The sequence below is a fragment of the Chiloscyllium plagiosum genome, unplaced genomic scaffold (assembly GCF_037043375.1).
Source record: "Chiloscyllium plagiosum isolate Xiang-an unplaced genomic scaffold, Cpla_swu_hap1 HiC_scaffold_19, whole genome shotgun sequence".
In the NCBI taxonomy this organism is placed as follows: domain Eukaryota; kingdom Metazoa; phylum Chordata; class Chondrichthyes; order Orectolobiformes; family Hemiscylliidae; genus Chiloscyllium; species Chiloscyllium plagiosum.
The window spans coordinates 66,146,379-66,171,595 of NW_028270157.1; the positions used below are offsets into that span (position 1 = coordinate 66,146,379).

The 25,217-nt window shown below is 42.9% G+C and overlaps 1 protein-coding gene across 1 annotated transcript; it reads right to left on the minus strand.

The window, feature by feature from the left end:
- Positions 1–1,701: 1,701 nt before the first annotated feature.
- Positions 1,702–24,264, minus strand: LOC148146805 (uncharacterized). Its single transcript, XM_087996935.1, has 14 exons — positions 24,108–24,264; positions 19,773–19,895; positions 18,135–18,257; positions 13,251–13,373; positions 12,033–12,155; positions 11,536–11,658; positions 9,874–9,996; positions 9,203–9,325; positions 7,677–7,799; positions 6,923–7,039; positions 6,120–6,242; positions 5,272–5,394; positions 2,347–2,469; positions 1,702–1,931 (listed from the first exon to the last, which is right to left on the minus strand). Exons 1-14 carry the CDS (start codon positions 24,262–24,264, stop codon positions 1,702–1,704), a joined length of 1,857 nt encoding a protein of 618 aa, XP_087853061.1.
- Between the last annotated feature and the right edge of the window lie 953 nt (positions 24,265–25,217).

Below are 25,217 nucleotides of genomic sequence, written 5' to 3' on the forward strand. Positions count from 1 at the left end.
ACTGCTCACAAAACAAAAGTTTTCACTGTACTTAGGTACATGCAACTACAATATATCAAATCAAATCAGAAGTCCCATTATGTGACATGGACCGAACACCCCACATTTGATTTGCATTTCAGTCTGACAGAACATTTAAATACTCTGGAAATTTCACTAAAATCTGAAGAATAAAGTTAGAATTGGGCTGCTTTTTCATTTGACATTTACACAGTTACCTGTACAGTCCCTCCCATCTCCAGTGTAACCAGCCTCACACACACATTGGAAAGAGCCGGGGCTGTTAAAACAGGAGGCCGAGCTGTGACAGTCGTGGCTTCCACTTTCACATTCATTCACATCTGGGGTTAGGAATAAAGGAAGAGTTTACTGGATGATTCTCAGCTTTGTGAATCTGAAACTTTCTTCATACTCCCTTGAACCATCTAAACATTGAAGAATAACAATAATACATTCTGGACTAGGAAGGACTAAAATGATAGAGTGCCCTCTTCTGACAGACACTGGGCCTGCCTTTTGTGGGTTGTACTTTCAAAACAGCAGGTGATTACTGCGACAGAGAACTGTGTGTAGAAATGGAATGACATACAGGCTGATTAACAGGCTGAAAGGGCTATGGTGGGAATGTATCCAGCAAGGTATTGACCATCTTGTATCTGTCACAGCGATAACATCCACCCCATTTTACATCTCATTTATTCTCCATTTCAATCACACTCATTTATGGGAACCCAGAATTCCTGGTTACCAGGAAACAGAGGTCAGTAAAGTCACCCCCTCCTTCTGAGTGCAGGCTGGGTACAGTCTAACAATGTGTTCACCCTATCCAACACCTGAGAGAGTCATGTTCCTTGTTGAATCCTCAACAATAATTATGAGTGGATTGTCTCATTATGACTGGAGTTATTGTTTGTTGCTGTATGTATTAATCATTGATCCTTTGCCAATGCAAACTCCAGACCACACTCCTCGATCTCATCATTCCAGAGAGGGTCGATTGTGAAAACTCTTCCCCATGGCAGGTGTAACTAAGACCAGGGGAATAAGTTTAAGATGAGGATTTAGCATTTTAAAGGAGATCTGAGGCAAAGTGTTTTTAACCAGAGGGTAGTAAATATATGTAAATATTTATGCCTGTGAGGGTGGTGGAGGCATATACTCCTACTGTATTTAAGAAGCATTTGGGTAAGCACTTCAAACACCAGGCCATAGTAGGTTACGGATCAAGTGCAGGCATATGGGATTAGAGTAACTTGGTGTTTGTTGGTTGGCACAGAGGTGTGGAGCCATTTCTGTTTCTATGATGTATGACTATGACACTCCCTGATTTCATCCATCTCTCAGTCTGGGTTGGAATGTGACACAGCCTCCGGTTTAATATGGAAGCAGTGTATTCAGTTCATTCCCCACTGGGTTCACTGATCCCCATCACACACCTGTACAGACAGATCCATTCCAGGTGTAGCCAGTCCCACAGGAGCATCTGAAGCTTCCATCCTGCTGGATACAGGAGGCATTGGCTCCACACGGATTGCTCAGGCACACATCAATAACTACAGATTGAAATGAATGTGGGAGGTTGAGGCATGTTCACAGACCATATGAAAAATATTCCAAACTACATAAGTTTTGCCATTTCCTACACTGGGATATTTCACCAATTTCTTTCCATGCTCTTTGGGATTTGCTGAGCACTGGAAGTCATCCTGTATTCTCCAGAGATTCTGGACTAGGAAGTGATAACATCTCAATATGTCCATTTCTCACCATGGACACATATTTCGTATCCACTGATGGTTGCATGAGAGCAGAATTAGACTCAATCCTCATGGTCCCATGTAATACCAGCCTGATGTCAAAGCTGCCCCATGAAGAATGAACAATTCGAGGAGGTATCAGGGCTGGATCCGTAACTGAATCAGGGTAAATAGCTACAAGAGGGACAGTGAGAGATTAAATAACACAGAGTGGATCCAGATGGGTTTACCTACTATGGGCCAGTTCTTTTTGTAATTTTCATACAAAATGAAGGCTTGAATTTCAGATGAATGTATTGCTCTGTTCCACCACAAGGGCATGAAGATGTATGTTATGATTTGAATCCAGAATCAGTTTTGACACATTCACATATATCTCAGGGATTTGACAAACATCTTGACTATCCAACATTCTTTAACGATCATGATAAAATATATCATCCATTCAATTCAGCTGGTTCAGAGTGTTAAAATCATGTTGCATAAACCAATTACTCTAATAACCTCCTTCCAGGCTGGAAAAAGACTCCAAGAAAATATGGTACAGCAACTATCTGAAGACTAACGATAAACATTCAATAACATTTACCTGTACAGTTCCTCCCATCCCCAGTGTAGCCAGCCTCACACACACATTGGAAAGAGCCAGGGCTGTTGAAACAGGAGGCCGAGCTGTGACAGTCATGGCTTCCACTTTCACATTCATTCACATCTGAGTGTGAGGAAGAAAGGAAGAATTAATCAGAGGAGCCCCAGCATTGTGAATCTGAACCTTTCTCAAACTTCTCTTATGGAACAGACCAGGTACACTCAAAACATAATAAGGAGGTAGCCTGGATTCTAATTTATTTTTATTTCAAAGTTAAATGTGAGATACTGTGTTCTAGATGCAATTTGATTGATCAAACTACTCAAAGTTATTGAGTCATAAAGTAATAGAGATGTACAGCACACAAAGAACCCATCCATGCCAACCAGATATCCCAACCTAATCTAGTCCCATTTGCCAGCACTTGGCCATATCCTTCTTAAACCCTTCCTGTTCATATACCCATCCAGATGCCTTTTCAATGTTGTAATTGTTCCAGCTTACACCCCATCCTCTGGCAGCTCATTTCATATACACACCACCCTGTGTGAAAAAGTTGCCCCTTAGGTCCCTTTTATATTTTTACCCTCTCACCCTAAATCTATACTCTCTAGCTGTGGACTCTCCCACCCCAGGGAAAAAAACTTCACCTATTTATCCTATCCATGCCCCTCATGAATTTATAAACCTCTATGGTGTCACCCCTCAGCCTTCAACACTCCAGGGAAAATAACCCCAGCCAATTCAACCTCTCCCTTTGGCTCAAATCCTCCAACCCTGGCAACATCCTTGTAAATCTTTTCTGAACTCTTTCAAGTTTCACAACATCCTTCCGACAGGAAGGAGACCAGAATTGCACTCAATATTCCAAAAGTAGCCTAACCAGCAACCTGAAACACAATTTATTCAAACACACAGGTTAAAAATACAACAGTAGAAAGAGGAACTTGGAATAACTTAACTCTATCAGAAAACTTAACAGAATAATGGATTATTTTACTTCTAAGTAATAACTGTTCCAATATAGCAACACCCTATAAATATACCCTTGTTAAAAATGCAAATTCAGAGAAACAACGGAATCCTATCAGCCAGAAAGAGATAAATGCAGCATCTCCCCAGAGAGACAGAGAGTGTAGCAGCCAGGAGAGATTCATTGCCTTCCAACCCTGCTGAGATCTCAGCAACAACCACCCAGAGCTACACGAATATCCAGGATCTGTGACAGGTTGACCATACCCACTAAAGCTGCTTCTATTGTTCCAACTTCTATAAACAACCCCAAGGCCTCACAAACTATCTTCTTATAGACTGGGGGACAGTTGTTGAGCAGTCTTTCTCTAAAAGAAACCAGGGCAAAACACACCTCTTAACCTACAGCATTCCTTGAACCATCTGACAATTGGAGAATAACATTAATACATTCTGGACTAGGTAGGAATAAAATGATAGAGTACACTCTTCTGACAGACACGGACCCTAATTTTTGTAGGTTGTCCTTTCACATTGGCAGGTGATTACTGTTACAGAGACTAGGTGCAGAAATGGAATGACATACAGGCTGATTAACGCTCTGAGAGGGCTTTGAAGGGAAAGTATCCAGCAAGGCATGGACCATCTTGTATCTATCACAGGGATAATGTCCATCCCATTTTACACCTCAGTTATTCTCCAATGAACTCTCACCCATTTATGGGAACCCAGAATTCCTGGGTACTAGGAAATGGAGGTGAGTAAATTCCCAAAACCCCTCTTCTGAGTCCATGCTGTGTACAGTCCAACAATGTATAGACCCCATTTAGCACCTCATGCAGACAATCTATAGCATAGTCATATCCTCAGCACTAATTATCAGTACATTTTCTCATTGTGCATGAAATTATTGTCTGTTACTAAATATATCAATCATTGATTTTTGCCAATGCATACTTGAGATCACATTTCCTGATCTCCTCCATTCTCAGTCTGGTTTGGAACATGACACAGTCTCCCTCTGATATGGAAGCAGTGTGTTCAGTTCACTCCCCACTGGGTTCACTGATCCCCATCACACACCTGTACAGACAGATCCATTCCAGGTGTAGCCAGTCCCACAGGAGCATCTGAAGCTTCCGTCCTGCTGGATACAGGAGGCATTGGCTCCACACGGATTGCTCAGGCACGCGCCAATAAATGAATGTGGGTGTTTCAGATTCATTCATATTCCAGTCAAAAAAAAACTTCAAATGACATTTTTGTCTTTTTCTGGCCTGCAATATTTCCTTCATTGCTTTCTGGAATTTGCTGATCCTCCAATTTTTGACAGAAATTCAGGTCTGTGGCGTGATAACATCACACAAAATCCATTTCTACCCATGGTAAAAACATTTCATTTACACATGATGGTTGAGAACAGAATTGGACTCAAACCTCATGGTCTTATGAAATATCAGCCCGATGTCACTCACTGTCAAAACTGCCCCATGAAGAAAGAATAATTCATTGAGGTACTGGCACTGGATTTGTAACTGAGTCAGGATAAGTAACAAGAGGAAAGGCAGTGAGAAACAACAGAACACAGAGAAGGCACAGTAGATTTATAGATTTGGGTCAGTTCCAACTTTGTTATAGCATAAAGGTTTGAATTTTACATGAATTTCTTGCTCTGTTTACCCACATCAGGATGCAGAAAAGGTTACAATTTTATCCAGAATCACTTTTGACATATTCACACCTACCTCGGGGATTCGATGAACACCCTAACAGTCCAACATTCTTTAGGGATCAGTTCAGACAGTTAAAAACTTGTCACATTATCTAAGAATCTCTGAAATGATCTCCACTCCAGGCTGGAACACATACTCAGAAGATATGGATAATAGAGGATCGAAATAATAATACGACATAGAATTGAGGTGGCTTAACACACCAAGTTGTTTCAATTACCTGTACAGTTCCTCCCATCTCCAGTGTAGCCAGCCTCACACACACATTGGAAAGAGCCGGGGCTGTTGAAACAGGAGGCCAAGCTGTGACAGTCGTGGCTTCCACTTTCACATTCATTCACATCTGGGATGTGGAAAAAAAGGAAGAGTTCACTGGAGGTTTCTAGCGTTGTGGATCTGAAACTTTCTACACAAATGTTCTACAAAGATTCCAGAATAGGGAATGAGAGTATCACAGAAAGCCCATTTCTAGCCATGGTCAACACCTTTAGCTTACACAGGAGGGTTATGTGAGGGCAGAATTGGACTCTGTCCTAATGGCTCCATGTAATACCAGCCCCATGTCATTCACTGTCATAGCAGTCCCATGATGGAAGAACAATTCGATGGGTAACCAGCATAGATTTGTAACTGAGTCCGGGGAATAGCAACAGGAGGAACAGTGTGAGACAACAGGACATAAAGAGGACACAGGGGATTTTCCAACATTGCACCATTTCGGATTTCTACCTTGATATCCCATAAAGTTGAGTGCTTACATGAATCTGTTCCACTGAATCAGGATGCAGGAAAGGGTTCTGTTTTGTATCTGAAGCAGTCTTGAAATATTCACACTTATCTCAAGGACTGACAAGCATTCTGACTATCCAACATCTTTACTGATCACTAGAAAGTAAATCGTCTCTGTAACCCAGCTGGTTCAGACAATTATGCCTGTCACGTAATGTGAGAGGCTCTAAAAAGATCATTCCATTCTGGGCTTGGACAGATTCCCATAGAGTGGGGATACAAATTACAAGGAATATGTGAAGAATAAAGATGTAAGAGAGAAGTTTCATTGCCAGTTACCTGTACAGTTCCTCCCATCTCCAGTGTAACCAGCCTCACACACACATTGGAAAGAGCCGGGGCTGTTGAAACAGGAGGCCGAGCTGTGACAGTCGTGGCTTCCACTTTCACATTCATTCACATCTGGAGATTCAAAGAAAGGAAGAGATCATTGGAGGATCACAGCTTAGTGAATCTGGAACTTTCTCCATACTCCCTTGGACTGTCTGAGAATAACATTTATACATCCCGGGATTGAGAAAAAATAAAATGACAGACACACTCCCTGCCTTTTATGGAATGCACTTTTAAAACAGCAGGTGATTACTGTGAAATAGAACGGTGTGTAGAAATGGAATGACATACAGGCTGATTAAGAGTCTGAAAGGGCTGTGATGGGAATGTATCCAGCAGGGCAGTGACCGTCTTTTACCTGTCACAGTGATAATGTCCATCCATTTTACACCTCATTTATTCTGTTTCACTCACTCCCATTTATGGGAACGCAGAGGTAAGTAAATTCAACCTCCCTTCTCCTTCGAGTGCATGCTGGGTCCTGTCCAACAAAGTGTGGACACCATCCAACACCTCACACAGTCCGTCTCTATCACGGTCATATCCTCAACAATAAATATCAGTGGATTGTCTCATTGTGCACATTATTATTGTGCGTTGCTAAACTTATTGGCAAACAAATTTCAGAACACACTCCCTTGCCTCTACTTCTCCCAATCTAAATCAAAACATGAAAACGTCTCCAGTCTGATATGGAAGCAGTGTGTTCAGTTCATTCCCCACTGGGTTCACTGATCCCCATCACATACCTGTACAGACAGATCCATTCCAGGTGTAGCCAGTCCCACAGGAGCATCTGAAGCTTCCGTCCTGCTGGATACAGGAGGCATTGGCTCCACACGGATTGTTCAGGCACACGTCAATCACTGCAGATGGAAATTATGTGGATGTTTCAGATACATTCACATTCCACCCGAAAAGAATTTCAAACTATGTCATGTTTGTCTTTATAAGGCATGGAATATTTCATCTATTTCCTTCACTTGTTTCTGGAATTTGCTAATTACTGGAAATTCACCAATATTCTACAGACACTCTACACTGGGGAGCAATAAAATCACAGAAGTTCCATTTCTAGCCATGATGAATGCATTTTGTTTCTATGAGGATGGTGTGAGAGCAGTATTGGAATCTGTCCAATGGCCCCATCTAATACCAGTCCGATGGTGATCACTGTCAATTTGCACCTTGATTATTCTATAAAGGTGTGAGTTTGCCATGAATCTGTTCCACCACATCAGCATGCAGGAAAGGGTTCTGATTTGTATCCAGAAGTAGTTTTCATACATACACTCTTATCTCAAGGATTGACAAACATCCTAACTCGGAAAGAGACCTCTCAGAATTGCAGTTGGCTCAGACAGTTCAAAGCCTGTCCCATAATCCAAGAGGCTCTGACATGACCTCCATTCCAGGCTGGGATAGATTCCCAGAGTGGGGATCCAAACTACAAGACAAACCTAAAGAGTAAAGCTTCAAGTGGGAAGTTTCATTAGCATTTACCTGTACAACTCCGCCCATCCCCAGTGTAGCCAGCCTCACACACACATTGGAAAGAGCCAGGGCTGTTGAAACAGGAGGCCGAGCTGTGACAGTCGTGGCTTCCACTTTCACATTCATTCACATCTGGGGGTTAGAAACAAAGGAAAAGATTATTGGAGGATCCCTAACTTTGTCAATCTTAAACTTTACATGGTCATACATCAAACTGGAAGCTTGTACACCTTGATATGAGAGAACAATCTCCTCCTGTGACCGTAGGACAGACTGGAATAAAGTGACCTCTTCTGACTGTCAGTGGCTCTTCCCTTGTGTATGTTGGTACATTCAAATCAGTAGCATATCATTGTGTGTGTTATTCATTGTGTGGAATGACTTACAGGCTGACTAACGGTTGACAGGATATGTCAGAAATGCTCCCTATAACCATCAGCTCCTTGTGATACCATTCATCCCACTTCCTGTTCCATTTGTGCTCAGTTTGAATCACAGCCAGACCTGGAATTCTAGGATTTCTGACACTGTAAAAAAGCAGTAATTAAGTTCCTACTGCCAGTCCCCAGACCATGCTGGTTATAGTTCAGCAATTTGTTGACACCTCACCTCTAACATCTCATACCAGTGAGTCTTAATCTCAACAATATCTCAGTTTTTAAGGCAATCATAATCTGTTGCTCACCTCACTAATAATTCCCTCATTACCAAAGCACACGTTGGCAAAATGGTGGAGGCTGGTACAATTACAGGTAAAAGGTCCTTTATCTGAACATCCAAAAACCAAAAAGTTCCAAAATCTGAAGGTTTTTTTGTGAAGTTTCTTTCTCATTAAGAAGTTTGTTTGGCAAGAAAGCAGTTAACCCAAGTCAACACCCACTCGATACGTGTCAATCAGATGTGGCGTTGGGGGAAGGGTGCATGGCCAAGTACGTTCTTACTTAGAGGTCTGCGTCTTTGGTAAGATTTTTAAAAATTTCACCATTAAACAGTCAATTATTCTGAAAACCGAAAAATTCCGAATTCCGAAAAACAGCTGGTCTCGAACATTTTGGATAAATATCATCTACCTGTACAACATTTAAAAGGCATCTGAATGGGTATATGAATAGCAATGGTTTAGAGGGATATGGGCCAAAAGCTGGCAAATGGGAGTAGGTCAGATTGGGATGTCTGGTCAGCATGGACAAGTTGGACTGAAGGGTTTGTTTCCATGCTGTATGACTCTATGATCTCACCCCTCCTCCAGTCTGAACTGGATAGAATCTCCAGCCAAATATGGAAGCTGTAAGCTCAGTTCATTCCCCCATGTACAGCTAAAAATGTGCACCACTTGTAAACCTCTCCTGATATGGGGTCACTCACAAAGCGATTCTTACTCTTAACTCAATTGCTGCTGGAGATGTCACCCAAACCAAGAGATTGAGAGGCTGGAACAGACTCTCAGAGACTGAGGATATAAATGTCATGGAATATATGAAGAATAAAAATGGAAATGTGATACTTCATGGCTGCGTAGGTTATTTGTCAATTACCTTTACACGTCCTTCCATTTCCAGTGTAGCCAGTCTTACACACACATAGGAAAGAGCCAGGAGTGTTGAAACAGATGGCCGAACTGTGACAGTCGTGGCTCCCTCTTTGACATTCATTCATATCTGAGGGTTAGAAGGAAGGAAGAGCTCACTGGAATCTCTTGAGACTTTGTGGATCTTTAGTTTTCTACTGGCACATACCATGAGTTAGGCTGGAATGACATGAACCTTGAAGAAAAATATTCTGAAGCGATCTTGGATCAAGAAGGAGTGAAGAGACAGAGACTACACTTTGGACAGCCACAGTCACAGTGGATTTACGTCATAACTTTGGACTTGTATAAAAGTTTGTTATATGGGATTGTCTTGCTCAGTTTCACAACTTCCTGTTTCAGCAGAAGTTAGTGCTTTGTCCCTGCAACTTCTTTTGAGGCACTTGCACATACATCAGATATTAGACGTTCCCTCTCTGACATTTTATAATTATCACTAATTAATTCCTTCCAATGACTCTGTCTGTGAACAGTTATGACACATGAAACAGTCACTGTGAATTTAATTGGAATTTCAGTCTGACTCAACTTCCAAATATCCTGGAAGTAAAAAGAAAATCCCAAGAATAAAGCGAGAATTGAGCGGATTTATCATTGGACATCTACACCACTAGTTACCTATACAATTTCTTCCGTCTCCAATAAGTCCAGTTTCACACACACATTGGAAAGAGCCGGGGCTGTTGAAACAGGAGGCCGAGCTGTGACAGTCGTGGCTTCCACTTTCACATTCATTCACATCTGAGGGTTGGGAAGAAAGGAAGAATTCACTGGAGGTTCCCCAGCTTTATGAATTTCAAATGTTCTACAGTTACACACCCAGATTAAGGCTCAACCCAAATAGTTTGGAGTGAAAAACCTTCTACAGACACATTGGACAGTGGAACATCCTCCTCAGACAGCTGCAGCTGTGGTCTGCAATTTACTTTCTAACATTGAATTAGCAACGATGTTTAAATTGTTTGTGAATTTATTTTACATCCTCATGCAGCAGCAAAATAAAAGTGCATTTTTTGCAGAAACTGCAGAAATTTAACAGTCAATTTTTTTGCCCTGATACACACTTCACAACTTCTCACTGCTCTTCATCCAATGATGTTTCCTACTAGTGTCATCTCAACTACTCAGTTAGTTCCATTGTGGGGGAGGTGTGTCACATGGAATGAGAAGAGTGAGATTTACCTTCTAGTCTGCAAGAAGCTTACAAGGACTGGTGATGTAACCTAGGTCACACCAATTCCTCCAAAAGAGAAGAGAGGGAATTAGCTGGAGGAGGTGAGTAAAAGCTGGTGAAGGTGAAAAACGAGATAATGCTGTTGGTAAAGGCACAATGGAGCTTATTGGATTGGCTGTCCCTTGGTTTTGCCAGTCATCATGTCAATGGATCTATTCTTCCATGGCCAGCTCCCCTCTCTGTTCGATTTTGGTTACCAGCCCATCTACCATGCCCATCCTGGACCTACAAGCCAGTTGTGGACCATTTTCTCCCGTAATGAGATGAAGAGAGGCGTCGAATTTAATGGAACTAGATGCAAGAGCAATTGGTGATGATGTAAGTGCAGGTGAGGTGGTGAACTGCCCCCAGTGGTAGAGTAGGACGTGTAGAGGACAGGAAGGGTGCGTAGTTTAGGAAGATGACCTTGGTGAGAGCCCTTGATTAGACATGATGCATGCAATGCTGAGGGTTGTAGCCTATCAGCCTGGGGAGATACAGTGACAGTTTCAGAGTGAGCACTGGCCCTCTGACTGGCAGGCAGCAGAGACGATTGTGGAGAGCAATAGCTCATTGACAATCTTGCAGCCCTCAGCATCCCATTTGGTTGCACTAAGCCATGCTGCTCTCCCTGCCAGGCTGTCTCTGTCTGATCACATCCTCCTCCTGCCATTGACTGGGAAACACACTGAAGTTTCTGTTCACCAGCATCTCGAGACGGGGAAGTTGGATGGGAATAGCCAGCTGCGAAACCAGGTTTTAAAACGTTTATTGTTGTGAATATTTTGTATACAATCAGTTTTGAGGCAGACACACATTTGTGAAGATCCAAAAGAACTCGCTCTTCTCCAACATTTTATAATTTTCACCAAAAGGATCCTCATAATGAATCAGTTGAAACAGACAGGAAGACGGCATGTTCCATAGGGCAAGATACATCTGGACATGATTCCCCTTTCCATGTTGGAGCAAACTATATTGGGAATAACATTAAAAATAAAAGACCACTTGAGGAATAAAGGTGGAAATATTCTGATTTAAAGAGTGAATGGTTTGTTGTCTTGTACCTGTACAGTTCCTCCCATCTCCAGTGTAGCCAGCCTCACACACACATTGGAAAGAGCCAGGGCTGTTGAAACAGGAGGCCGAGCTGTGACAGTCATGGCTTCCACTTTCACATTCATTCACATCTGAGGGTTAGAAAGGAAGAATTCACTGGAGGTTCCCAGCTTTGTGAATCTGAAACTTTGTATAGATACACCCCCAGATGTAAGGTGGACAACGTGACTCTTGGGAGAAAAATCCGGTACAGATACTCTGGACACATTCTTGCCCCTTCATTCCATCTGTCTATTCTTCTCTTATGTCTTCTTCAATTCTTCTTTCACAACAAACATCCACATCATCAGCAAATGTTAACATGTTAGTCCCAGTCCCCTCAGTAAAGTCATGAATATAGACTGTAAATGTATCCAAATAATAATCCTTGCGCTAAGCACACATTTAAAAAAAAATAGAAGCATGAGAGGAACCAGTGTCATAGTGTTAATGCAATATCAGTTACCTGCACAGCTCCTCCCATCTCCACTGTAACCAGCCTCACAGACACATTGAAAAGAGCCGGGGCTGTTGAAACAGGAGGCCAAACTGTGACAGTCATGGCGTCCACTTTCACATTCATTCACATCTGGGGATTAGGAAGGAAGGAAGAGTTCATTGTTGGATTCCCAGCTTTGTGAATCTGAAATATTCTACTGTCACACCAGTTAACAATTGAGCCAAATGGCTCTCAGCACAAAAGGCACAATGGTGCTTAATATATTGGCTATCCCTTGGTTTCTCCAGTCACCATGTCAATAGATCTATTATTCCTTATCCAGCTCCTTTCTATGCTTCCCATCAAGTGAGGAGCTCCATTTCAGCTATTAACTAGAACACCCCACCTTTGCCTCTCTTGGACCTGTTGGCCGTATGTGGACCAGTTTCCCCAGTAATGAGCTAGAGGAAGAAGTTGAATCTGATGGAATTGGATGCAAGAGCGATTAGTGATGATGCAAGAGCAGGAGAGGTGGTAAGCTGCTCCCAGTGACAGAGTGGGATGTGCAGAGGACAGGAAGTACATGCAGACAGGGAGGATGGCCCAGGAGATAGCTCATGATTAGACACGATACATGCAAGACCGAGGGTTGTAGTCTATCAGCCTTAGGTAGATACAGTGACAGGGGTAGAATGAGCACTGGCCCTCTGACTGCCAGGTAACAGAGAGATAGTGGCGTCACTTAGCATTATGGAGAGCAACAGCTCATTGACAATCTTGCAGCCCTCAGCATCCCATTTGATTGCACTAAGCCATGCTGCTCTCCCTGCCAGGCTATCTCTGTCTGATCACATCCTCCTCCTGCCATTGACTGGGAAATACACTGACGTTTCTGTTCACCAGCATCGCTAGACGGGAAGTTGGATGGTGGAATATCCAGCTGTAAAACCAGGTATCAAACTGCTTATTGTTGTGAATATTTTGTATACAATCAGTTTTGAGGCGGACACATATTTGTGAGGATCCAAAAGAACTTTGTTCTCCAGCATTTTATAATTATCACCAAATAATAATATTTCAGTCGAAACAAACAGTGAGAAATCCTGTCCCATTGCCCACCTGGATATGATTCACGTTTGAAGTCGGATCAAACTATCTTGGGAATACACACTAAGAAAAAAGGTGGTCTGAGGAGCAAAGGTGGCAATATTTTGATTTAAAGAGTGAATGGTTTGTGTCTGTTACCTGTACAGTTCCCCCCATCTCCAGTGTAACCAGCCTCACACACACATTGGAAAGAGCCAGGGCTGTTCAAACAGGAGGCTGAGCTGTGACAGTCGTGGCTTCCACTTTCACATTCATTCACATCTATGGGTTTTATAAAAAGGAAGAATTCATTAGAGGCTCCCAAAGTTGAGTATCTGAAACTTTCTACAGATACATCCTCTGATTTAAGGTTGATCACATGACACTTGGGAGAAAAATCCGGTACAGATATTCTGGACAGGTTCTCACTCATTCACTCTGTCTGTCTATCTATTCTCCTCTTCTGTTACTTAATGTCTTCTTCAATTCTTCTTTCACAACAAAGCTCCGTATCATCAGTTAACTTCATCAAGTACCTTCATTAGGTGTTTTGAAGTGTGCCTTCTTCATTGCCAGGAGCATCCGGAATAAGGTGCATGAACTTGCAGCATGGGTTGGTACCTGGGACTTTGATGTTGTGGCCATTTCGAAGACAAGAAGGGACAGAATGGTTGTTGCACGTTCTGGGGTTTAGGTGTTCCAGTAAGATCAGGGAAGTTGGTAAAAGAGGGGGAGGTGTTGCATTGTTAATCAGGGACAGTATTACGGTGGCAGAAAGGATGTCTGATGAGGACTCATCCTTTGAGTTAGTATGGGCTGAGGTTAGAAACGGGAAAGGAGAGGTCACCCTGTTGGGAGTTTTCTGTCAGTCTCCAAATAGTTCCAGAGATATAGAGGAAAGGACAGCAAAGATGATTCTGGATAGGAGTGAGAGTAACAGGGTTGTTGTTATGGGGGACTTGAACTTTCCTAATATTGACTGGGAATATTATAGTTCGAGTAATTTAGATGGGTCAGTTTTTGTTCAAAGTTTGTCAGAAGTTTGTAGACAGGCCAACAAGGGGTGAGGCCACATTAGATTTGGTACTGGGTAATGAACCTGGCCAAGTGTTAGCTTTGGAGGTAGGTGAGCACTTTGGTTATAGTAACCACAATTCGGTTATGTTGATTTTAGCGATGGAAAGGGATAGGTATACACTGCAGGGCAAGAGTTGGGGGAAAGGCAATTCCAATGCAATTAGGCAAGATTTACGATGCATAGAATAGGGAAGGGACTGCAGGAGATGGGCATAATTGAAATGTGGGGCTTATTCAAGGACCAGCTACTGCGTATCCTTGGTAAGTACGTACCTATCAGACAGGGTGGAAGTGGTCGAGTGAGGGAGCCTAAAGTGAGGTTTACTAAAGAAGTTGAATCTCTTGTCAAAAGGAAGAAGAAAGCTTATGTAAAGGTTATGGCTCAGTTAGGGTGCTTGAGAGCTACAAGTTAGCTAGGAAGGACCAAAAGAGAGAGCTAAGAAGAGCCAGGAGGGGACATGAGAAGTCTATGGCAGGTGGAATGAAGGAAAACTCTAAAGTTTTCAATAGGTATGTCAGGAATAAAAGAATGACTAGGGTAAGATTAGGGCCAGTCAAGGGCAATAGTGGGAAGTTGTGCATGGAGCCCGAAGAGATAAGAAAGGCATTAAATGAATATTCACACAGAGAAAAGGCAATGTTGTTAAGGAGAGTATTGAGATACAGGCTATTACACTAGATGAGATAGAATTTCATAAGGAGGAGGTGTTAGCAATTGTGGAAATTGTGAAAATAGATAGATCCCCTGGGCTGGAAGGGATTTATCCTCGGATTCTCTGGGAAGCCAGGGAGGAGATTGCTGAGCCTTTAGCTTTGATCTTTATGTTGTCATTGTCTACAGGAATAGTGGCAGAAGACTGGAGGATAGCAAATGTTGTTCCCTTGTTCAAGAAGGGGAGTAAAGACAATCCTGGTAATTATAGACCAGTGAGCCTTACTTCGGTTGTGGGCAAAGTGTTGGAAAGGATTATAAGAGATAGGATTTGTAATCATCTGGAAAGGAATAATTTGATTAAGGATAGTCAATACGGTTTTGTGAAGGGTAGATCGTGCCTCACAAACCTTATCAAGTTTACTGAGAAGGTGACCAAACAGGTGGATGAGGGTAACGCAGTTGATATGGTGTATATGGTTTTCAGTAAGGCATTTGAGAAGTTTCTCCATGGTAGGCGATTGCAGTAAATATGGAGGCATGGGATTGTGGGTGATTTAGTGGTTTGGATCAGAAATTGGTTAGCTATAAGAAGATGGTGGTGTTTGATGGGAAATGTTCATCTTGGAGTTCAGTTACTAGCAGTGTACGCAAGGATCTGTTTTGGGTGTACTGCTGTTTGCCAGTTTTATAGATGACCTGGATGAGAGTGTAGAAGGATGGGTTAGTTTTGCGGATGACACTGTCAAGTTGTGGACAGTGCCAAAGGAGGTTGTAGGTTACAGAGGGATATACATAGGCTGCAGAACTGGGCTGAGAGGTGACAAATGGAGTTTAATGCGGACAAGTGTGAGGTGATTCACTTTGGAAGGAATAACAGGATTGCAGAGTACTGGGCAAATGGTAAGATTCTTGGCAGTATGGGTGAGCAGAGGGATCTCAGTGTCCATGTACATCGATTCCTGATAACTGCCACCCAGGATGATAGGGTTGTTAAGAAGGCTTATGAAGTGTTAGCTTTTGTTGGTAGAGGGATCGGGTTTCGGAGCCATGAGGTCACGTTGCAGCTGTACAAAACTCTAGTGCGGCCACACTTGGAGTATCACTTACAGTTCTGGTCAGTGCATTATCGAAAGTATGCGGAAGCACTGGAAAGGGTGCAGAGGAGATTTACCACGATGTTGCCTGGTATGGAGGGAAGGTCTTATGAGGAAAGGCTGAGGGACAGGAGACTGTTTTTGTTAGAAAGTAGAAAGCTAAGAGGTGACTTAATAGATGATCAGAGGGTTAGATAGGGTGGCTAGTGAGAGTTTTTTTCCACGGATGGCTAGCACAATGGGACATAACTTTAAATTGAGGGGTGATCGATATCGGACAGATGTCAGAGATAGGTTCATTACTCAGGGCATGAAATGCCCTGCCTGTAACAGTAGTGGACTCATCAATATGAAGGGCATTTAAATGATCAGTGGATAAACATCGGGATGATAAAGGAATAGTGTAAGTTAGATGGGCTTTAGATTGATTTCACAGGTAGGCGCAACATCAAGGGCCGAAGGGCCTGTATTGTGCTGTAATGCTCTATGTTATTCTCACTTAAATCATGAATATAGATTGTAAACAGGTTCAAATAATAATCCCTGCACTAACCAGACATCGTAAAAATGTATAAGCAGGAGAGGAAGCGGTATTGTAGTGTTTATGTCAACACCAGGTACCTGTACAATTCCTCCCATCTCCAGTGTAACCAGCCTCACACACACATTGGAAAGAGCCGGGGCTGTTGAAACAGGAGGCCGAGCTATGACAGTCGTGGCTTCCACTTTCACATTCATTCACATCTGAGGGTTAGGAAGGAAGGAAAAATTCACTGTTGGTTCCCAGCTTTGTGATTAAGGCTTGAACTAAATGGCTCTGAGTGAGAAATCTTCTAAAGAGATGGTGGACTGTGTAGTGCCATCCTCAGAGGGCTACAGCCATTGTGGGCAATTTACTTTCTAACATTGAATTAGCAATGATGTTGAAGCTTTTTGTGAATTTCTTGCTCATTTCCTGTCTTCCTTTGGCACAAACTTCATAATTTTAGGAGTCAATTTTTTGCCCTGACGCACAATTCACAACTTCTCACCATACTTTATCCAAAAATGTTTCCTAAAAGGTTCATTTCAACTACTCACTTAGTTCCATTGCACCAAATAAAGCGTATGACTTACACTCCAGTCTGCAAGAAGCTCACATCGACATAAAACATCAATCTCACTAATTCTGCCATCAGGGAAGAGAGGGAATTAGCTGGAGGAGATGAGTAAACTTGGTGAAGATGAATCATGAGATAAAGCTGGCAGTAATGGGACAGCAGCAAGGCACAACGCTGCTATTTATAATGGTGTCCCCGTGGTTTCCCCAATCACCACCTCAGTGCATATATTCTTCCCCACAGCTCCTCCCTCTGCTCCTCATTAAGAGAGGAGCTTGATTTTAGTTACCACCCATAACACCTCATCCTACACAACCTCTACTCTTTGACCAGGTTTGGACCAGTTTACCCAGGAATGAGGAACTAGATGGTGATGATGGAAGAGCAGGCGAGGTGGTGAACTGCCCCAGTGATAGAGTAGAACGTGCAGAGGACAGGAAGGGTGCATAGTTTGGGAGGATGGACTGGGTGAGAGCTTTTGACTGGACATGAGGCCTGCAATATCTAGGGTTGTAACCTATCGGCCTTGGGGAGATATAGTGACAGAGTCAGAGTAAACACTGACCCTCTAACTGCCAGGTAGCAGAGGGACAATGATGGCACATAATGTTGTGGACAGCAGCAGATCATTAACAATCTTGCAGCATTTGGCATCCCTTTTGATTGTACTAACCCATGCTGCTATCTCTGTCAGCCTGTCTCCGCCTGATCACATGACCTCTTCTTGCAGTTGACTGGGAAACATATTGAGTTTCTGACCCCCAGGGTCTCCACGTGGGAAGTTGGATCATGAAACAACCAGCTGTTGAACAAGGTTTTAAACTGCTCATTCTGGCTAATATTTTGTGTCGGTTGGGTTTTGAGACAGTCACTCAAGTGTGATGGATCAAAGAAACTGCCTGGTCCCCAACATTTTATCATTAACATTAAAGAGACCATCACAAAGAACAAACTAAAAGGCAGTGGGAAGCTATGTCTCCAAGAACAAGAAATATCTGGATATGATTTCCCAGTCCAGTCTGAATCAGAAGCTTTTGTATTTGTTTTAGCAAAGTCTATCCGTAGGAAAAATATGGAATAAAGTTGATTTCATTAATTGAGCTTTAGTATCAGCTACCTGTACAGTTCCTCCCATCTCCAGTGTATCCAGCCTCACACACACATTGGAAAGAGCCGGGGCTGTTGAAACAGGAGGCTGAGCTGTGGCAGTCGTGGCTTCCACTTTCACATTCATTCACATCTGGGGATTAGAAAGGAAGAGTTCATTGGTAGATTCCCACTTTTATAAAACTGAAACATTTGACTTTTACATGACCGGATTAAGGGTTAAATCAAATGGCTCTCAGTGAAAAATCTTCTGAAGACATGCTGGACTGCACAGGAATAAAACAGACAGAATCCCCTCCTCAGGCAGCCACAGCCATATTGTGTTATTTATTTTCCAACATTGATCTAGCAAAGTTGTTTTATTTGTTTGCGTTTTTACTGCTCAATTTCCCCTTTCCACCAAAAAAAATTGCTTTCAGAGTTAATTTGTTGCCCTGACAAACTCTTCAAAACTTCTGACTGCTTTCATCCGATAATGTTTCCTGCAAGGTTCATCTCAACGACTCAGTTCGTTCCATTGTGGGCAGGTGTGTCACATGACCAAGAGGTGTGAGATTTACATTCCAGTCTGTAAGAAGCTCACAAAGTTTGGGGATGCAACGTAGGTAACGCTAATTCCTCCATAAGAGAAGAGAAGGCAATAATTGCAGGAGATGAGTAAAAGCTGGTGGTAATCGGACAACAGCAAGGCACAATGGAGCTTAACGGATTGGCTGTCTCTTGGTTTCGCCAGTCATCATGTCAATGGATCTATTCTTCCATGGCCGGCTCCCCTCTCTGCTCAATTTTGTTTACCAACTATCACATCCTACCCTGCCTACCCTGGACCTTTAAGCCAATGTGGACCAGTTTCTCCTGTAATGAGATAAAGAGAGGGGTCCAATCTGATGGAATTAGACACATGAGCAATTGGTGATGATGCAAGAGCAGGAGAGGTGGTGAACTGCTCTCAGTGATAGAGAAGGATGTGCAGAGGACAGGAAGGTTGTGCAGATATGGAGGATGGCCTGGGTGAGAGCCCTTGATTAGACACGATACATGCGATACCAAGGGTTGTAGTCAATTAGACTGGGGAGATACAGTGACAGGGGCAGAGTGAGCACTGGCCCTCTGACTGCCAGGTAACAGAGAGATAGTGGCGTCACTTAGCATTATGGAGAGCAACAGCTCATTGACAATCTTGCAGCCCTCAGCATCCCATTTGATTGCACTAAGCCATGCTGCTCTCCCTGCCAGGCTGTCTCTGTCTGATCACATCCTCCTCCTGCCATTGACTGGGAAATACACTGAAGTTTCTGTTCACCAGCATCGCTAGACGGGAAGTTGGATGGTGGAATATCCAGCTGTAAAACCAGGTATCAAACTGCTTATAGTTGTGAATATTTTGTATACAATCAGTTTTGAGGCGGACACATATTTGTGAGGATCCAAAAGAACTTTGTTCTCCAGCATTTTATAATTATCACCAAATAATAATATTTAAGTCGAAACAAACAGTGAGAAATCCTGTCCCATTGCCCACCTGGATATGATTCACGTTTGAAGTCGGATCAAACTATCTTGGGAATACACACTAAGAAAAAAGGTGGTCTGAGGAGCAAAGGTGGCAATATTTTGATTTAAAGAGTGAATGGTTTGTGTCTGTTACCTGTACAGTTCCCCCCATCTCCAGTGTAACCAGCCTCACACACACATTGGAAAGAGCCAGGGCTGTTCAAACAGGAGGCTGAGCTGTGACAGTCGTGGCTTCCACTTTCACATTCATTCACATCTATGGGTTTTATAAAAAAGAAGAATTCATTAGAGGCTCCCAAAGTTGAGTATCTGAAACTTTCTACAGATACATCCTCTGATTTAAGGTTGATCACATGACACTTGGGAGAAAAATCCGGTACAGATTTTCTGGACAGGTTCTCACTCATTCACTCTGTCTGTCTATCTATACTCCTCTTCTGTTACTTAATGTCTTCTTCAATTCTTCTTTCACAACAAAGCTCCGTATCATCAGTTAACTTCATCAAGTACCTTCATTAGGTGTTTTGAAGTGTGCCTACTTCATTGCCAGGAGCATCCGGAATAAGGTGCATGAACTTGCAGCATGGGTTGGTACCTGGGACTTTGATGTTGTGGCCATTTCGAAGACAAGAAGGGACAGAATGGTTGTTGCACGTTCTGGGGTTTAGGTGTTCCAGTAAGATCAGGGAAGTTGGTAAAAGAGGGGGAGGTGTTGCATTGTTAATCAGGGACAGTATTACGGTGGCAGAAAGGATGTCTGATGAGGACTCATCCTTTGAGTTAGTATGGGCTGAGGTTAGAAACGGGAAAGGAGAGGTCACCCTGTTGGGAGCTTTCTGTCAGTCTCCAAATAGTTCCAGAGATATAGAGGAAAGGACAGCAAAGATGATTCTGGATAGGAGTGAGAGTAACAGGGTTGTTGTTATGGGGGACTTGAACTTTCCTAATATTGACTGGGAATATTATAGTTCGAGTAATTTAGATGGGTCAGTTTTTGTTCAAAGTTTGTCAGAAGTTTGTAGACAGGCCAACAAGGGGTGAGGCCACATTAGATTTGGTACTGGGTAATGAACCTGGCCAAGTGTTAGCTTTGGAGGTAGGTGAGCACTTTGGTTATAGTAACCACAATTCGGTTATGTTGATTTTAGCGATGGAAAGGGATAGGTATACACTGCAGGGCAAGAGTTGGGGGAAAGGCAATTCCAATGCAATTAGGCAAGATTTATGATGCATAGAATAGGGAAGGGACTGCAGGAGATGGGCATAATTGAAATGTGGGGCTTATTCAAGGACCAGCTACTGCGTATCCTTGGTAAGTACGTACCTATCAGACAGGGTGGAAGTGGTCGAGTGAGGGAGCCTAAAGTGAGGTTTACTAAAGAAGTTGAATCTCTTGTCAAAAGGAAGAAGAAAGCTTATGTAAAGGTTATGGCTCCGTTAGGGTGCTTGAGAGTTACAAGTTAGCTAGGAAGGACCAAAAGAGAGAGCTAAGAAGAGCCAGGAGGGGACATGAGAAGTCTATGGCAGGTGGAATGAAGGAAAACTCTAAAGTTTTCAATAGGTATGTCAGGAATAAAAGAATGACTAGGGTAAGATTAGGGCCAGTCAAGGGCAATAGTGGGAAGTTGTGCATGGAGCCCGAAGAGATAAGAAAGGCATTAAATGAATATTCACACAGAGAAAAGACAATGTTGTTAAGGAGAGTATTGAGATACAGGCTATTACACTAGATGAGATAGAATTTCATAAGGAGGAGGTGTTAGCAATTGTGGAAATTGTGAAAATAGATAGGTCCCCTGGGCTGGAAGGGATTTATCTTCGGATTCTCTGGGAAGCCAGGGAGGAGATTGCTGAGCCTTTAGCTTTGATCTTTATGTTGTCATTGTCTACAGGAATAGTGGCAGAAGACTGGAGGATAGCAAATGTTGTTCCCTTGTTCAAGAAGGGGAGTAGAGACAATCCTGGTAATTATAGACCAGTGAGCCTTACTTCGGTTGTGGGCAAAGTGTTGGAAAGGATTATAAGAGATAGGATTTGTAATCATCTGGAAAGGAATAATTTGATTAAGGATAGTCAATACGGCTTTGTGAAGGGTAGATCGTGCCTCACAAACCTTATCACGTTTACTGAGAAGGTGACCAAACAGGTGGATGAGGGTAACGCAGTTGATATGGTGTATATGGTTTTCAGTAAGGCATTTGAGAAGTTTCTCCATGGTAGGCGATTGCAGTAAATATGGAGGCATGGGATTGTGGGTGATTTAGTGGTTTGGATCAGAAATTGGTTAGCTATAAGAAGATGGTGGTGTTTGATGGGAAATGTTCATCTTGGAGTTCAGTTACTAGCAGTGTACGCAAGGATCTGTTTTGGGTGTACTGCTGTTTGCCAGTTTTATAGATGACCTGGATGAGAGTGTAGAAGGATGGGTTAGTTTTGCGGATGACACTGTCAAGTTGTGGACAGTGCCAAAGGAGGTTGTAGGTTACAGAGGGATATACATAGGCTGCAGAACTGGGCTGAGAGGTGACAAATGGAGTTTAATGCGGACAAGTGTGAGGTGATTCACTTTGGAAGGAATAACAGGATTGCAGAGTACTGGGCAAATGGTAAGATTCTTGGCAGTATGGGTGAGCAGAGGGATCTCAGTGTCCATGTACATCGATTCCTGATAACTGCCACCCAGGATGATAGGGTTGTTAAGAAGGCTTATGAAGTGTTAGCTTTTGTTGGTAGAGGGATCGGGTTTCGGAGCCATGAGGTCACGTTGCAGCTGTACAAAACTCTAGTGCGGCCACACTTGGAGTATCACTTACAGTTCTGGTCAGTGCATTATCGAAAGTATGCGGAAGCACTGGAAAGGGTGCAGAGGAGATTTACCACGATGTTGCCTGGTATGGAGGGAAGGTCTGATGAGGAAACGCTGAGGGACAGGAGACTGTTTTTGTTAGAAAGTAGAAGGCTAAGAGGTGACTTAATAGATGATCAGAGGGTTAGATAGGGTGGCTAGTGAGAGTCTTTTTCCTTGGATGGCTAGCACAATGGGACATACCTTTAAATTGAGGGGTGATAGATATCGGACAGATGTCAGAGATAGGTTCATTAGTCAGGGCATGATTGATTTCACAGGTAGGCGCAACATCAAGGGCCGAAGGGCCTGTATTGTGCTGTAATGCTCTATGTTATTGTCACTTAAATCATGAATATAGATTGTAAACAGGTTCAAATAATAATCCCTGCACTAACCAGACATCGTAAAACTGTATAAGCAGGAGAGGAAGCGGTATTGTAGTGTTTATGTCAACACCAGGTACCTGTACAGTTCCTCCCATCTCCTGTGTAACCAGCCTCACACACACATTGGAAAGAGCCGGGGCTGTTGAAACAGGAGACCAAGCTGTGACAGTCGTGGCTTCCACTTTCACATTCATTCACATCTGAGGGTTAGGAAGGAAGGAAAAATTCACTGTTGGTTCCCAGCTTTGTGATTAAGGCTTGAACTAAATGGCTCTGAGTGAGAAATCTTCTAAAGAGATGGTGGACTGTGTAGTGCCATCCTCAGAGGGCTACAGCCATTGTGGGCAATTTACTTTCTAACATTGAATTAGCAATGATGTTGAAGCTTTTTGTGAATTTCTTGCTCATTTCCCGTCTTTCTTTGGCACAAACTTCATAATTTTAGGAGTCAATTTTCTGCCCTGACACACAATTCACAACTTCTCACCATACTTTATCCAAAAATGTTTCCTAAAAGGTTCATTTCAACTACTCACTTAGTTCCATTGCACCAAATAAAGCGTATGACTTACACTCCAGTCTGCAAGAAGCTCACATCGACATAAAACATCAATCTCACTAATTCTGCCATCAGGGAAGAGAGGGAATTAGCTGGAGGAGATGAGTAAACTTGGTGAAGATGAATCATGAGATAAAGCTGGCAGTAATGGGACAGCAGCAAGGCACAACGCTGCTATTTATAATGGTGTCCCCGTGGTTTCCCCAATCACCACCTCAGTGCATATATTCTTCCCCACAGCTCCTCCCTCTGCTCCTCATTAAGAGAGGAGCTTGATTTTAGTTACCACTCATAACACCTCATCCTACACATCCTCTATCTTTTGACCAGGTTTGGACCAGTTTACCCAGGAATGAGGAACTAGATGGTGATGATGGAAGAGCAGGCGAGGTAGTGAACTCCCCAGTGATAGAGTAGGACGTGCAGAGGACAGGAAGGGTGCATAGTTTGGGAGGATGGACTGGGTGAGAGCTTTTGACTGGACATGATGCCCACAATATCTAGGGTTGTAGCCTATCGGCCTTGGGGGGATATAGTGACAGAGTCAGAGTTAGAGTAAACACTGACCCTCTAACTGCCAGGTAGCAGAGGGACGATGATGGCACATAATGTGGTGGACAGCAGCAGATCATTAACAATCTTGCAGCATTTGGCATCCCTTTTGATTGTACTAACCCATGCTGCTATCCCTGCCAGCCAGGCTCTGGCTGATCACATGACCTCTTCTTGCAGTTGACTGGGAAACATACTGGAGTTTCTGAACCCAGCGTCTCCAGGTGGGAAGTTGGATCATGAAATAACCAGCTGTTGAACCAGGTTTCAAATTGCTCATTGTAGTGAATATTTTGTGCTGGTGAGGCAGTCACACAAATGTGATGGCTCAAAGAAACTGCCTGGACCCCAACATTTTATCATTAACATTAAAGAGACCATCACAAGGAACAAGCTAAAAGGCAGTGGGAAGCCATGTCTCCAAGTAAAGAAACATCTGGATATGATTTCCCAGTCCAGTTTGAAACAGAAGCTTTTGTATTTGTTTCAGCAAAGTCTATCTGTCGGAAAAATATGGAATAAAGTTGATTCCATTAATTGAGCTTTAGTATCAGCTACCTGTACAGTTCCTCCCATCTCCAGTGTATCCAGCCTCACACACACATTGATAAGAGCCGGGGCTGTTGAAACAGGAGGCTGAGCTGTGACAGTCGTGGCTTCCACTTTCACATTCGTTCACATCTGTGAGATTAGAAGAAAGGAAGAGTTCATTGGTAGATTCCCACTTTTGTGAAACTGAAACATTTGACTTTCACATGACCGGATTAAGGGTTAAATCAAATGGCTCTCAGTGAAAAATCTTCTGAAGACATGCTGGACTGCACAGGAATAAAACAGACAGAATCCCCTCCTCAGGCAGCCACAGCCATATTGTGTTATTTATTTTCCAACATTGATCTGTCAAAGTTGTTTTATTTGTTTGCATTTTTACTGCTCAATTTCCCCTTTCCACCAAAAAAAAATTGCTTTCAGAGTTAATTTGTTGCCCTGACACACTCTTCAAAACTTCTGACTGCTTTCATCCGATAATGTTTCCTGCAAGGTCCATCTCAACGACTCAGTTCGTTTCATTGTGGGCAGGTGTGTCACATGACCAAGAGGTGTGAGATTTACATTCCAGTCTGTAAGAAGCTCACAAAGATTGGGGATGCAACGTAGGTAACACTAAATCCTCCATTAGAGAAGAGAGGGCAATAATTGCAGGAGATGAGTAAAAGCTGGTGGTAATGGGAT

What these genes read in the sequence shown, in the direction of transcription:
- LOC148146805 (XM_087996935.1), bottom strand. Translation starts at nt 24,264, where the DNA reads ATGAGCAATTTGAAACCTGGTTCAACAGCTGGTTATTTCATGATCCAA. An exon ending in AGACGGAAGAAATTGTATAG is followed by an intron (nt 9,326 to 9,873) that starts GTAACTAGTGGT and finishes TCTAACCCTCAG; the next exon opens with ATATGAATGAATGTCAAAGA. An exon ending in GGATGGGAGGAACTGTACAG is followed by an intron (nt 1,932 to 2,346) that starts GTAAATGTTATT and finishes TCCCTCTTGTAG; the next exon opens with CTATTTACCCTGATTCAGTT.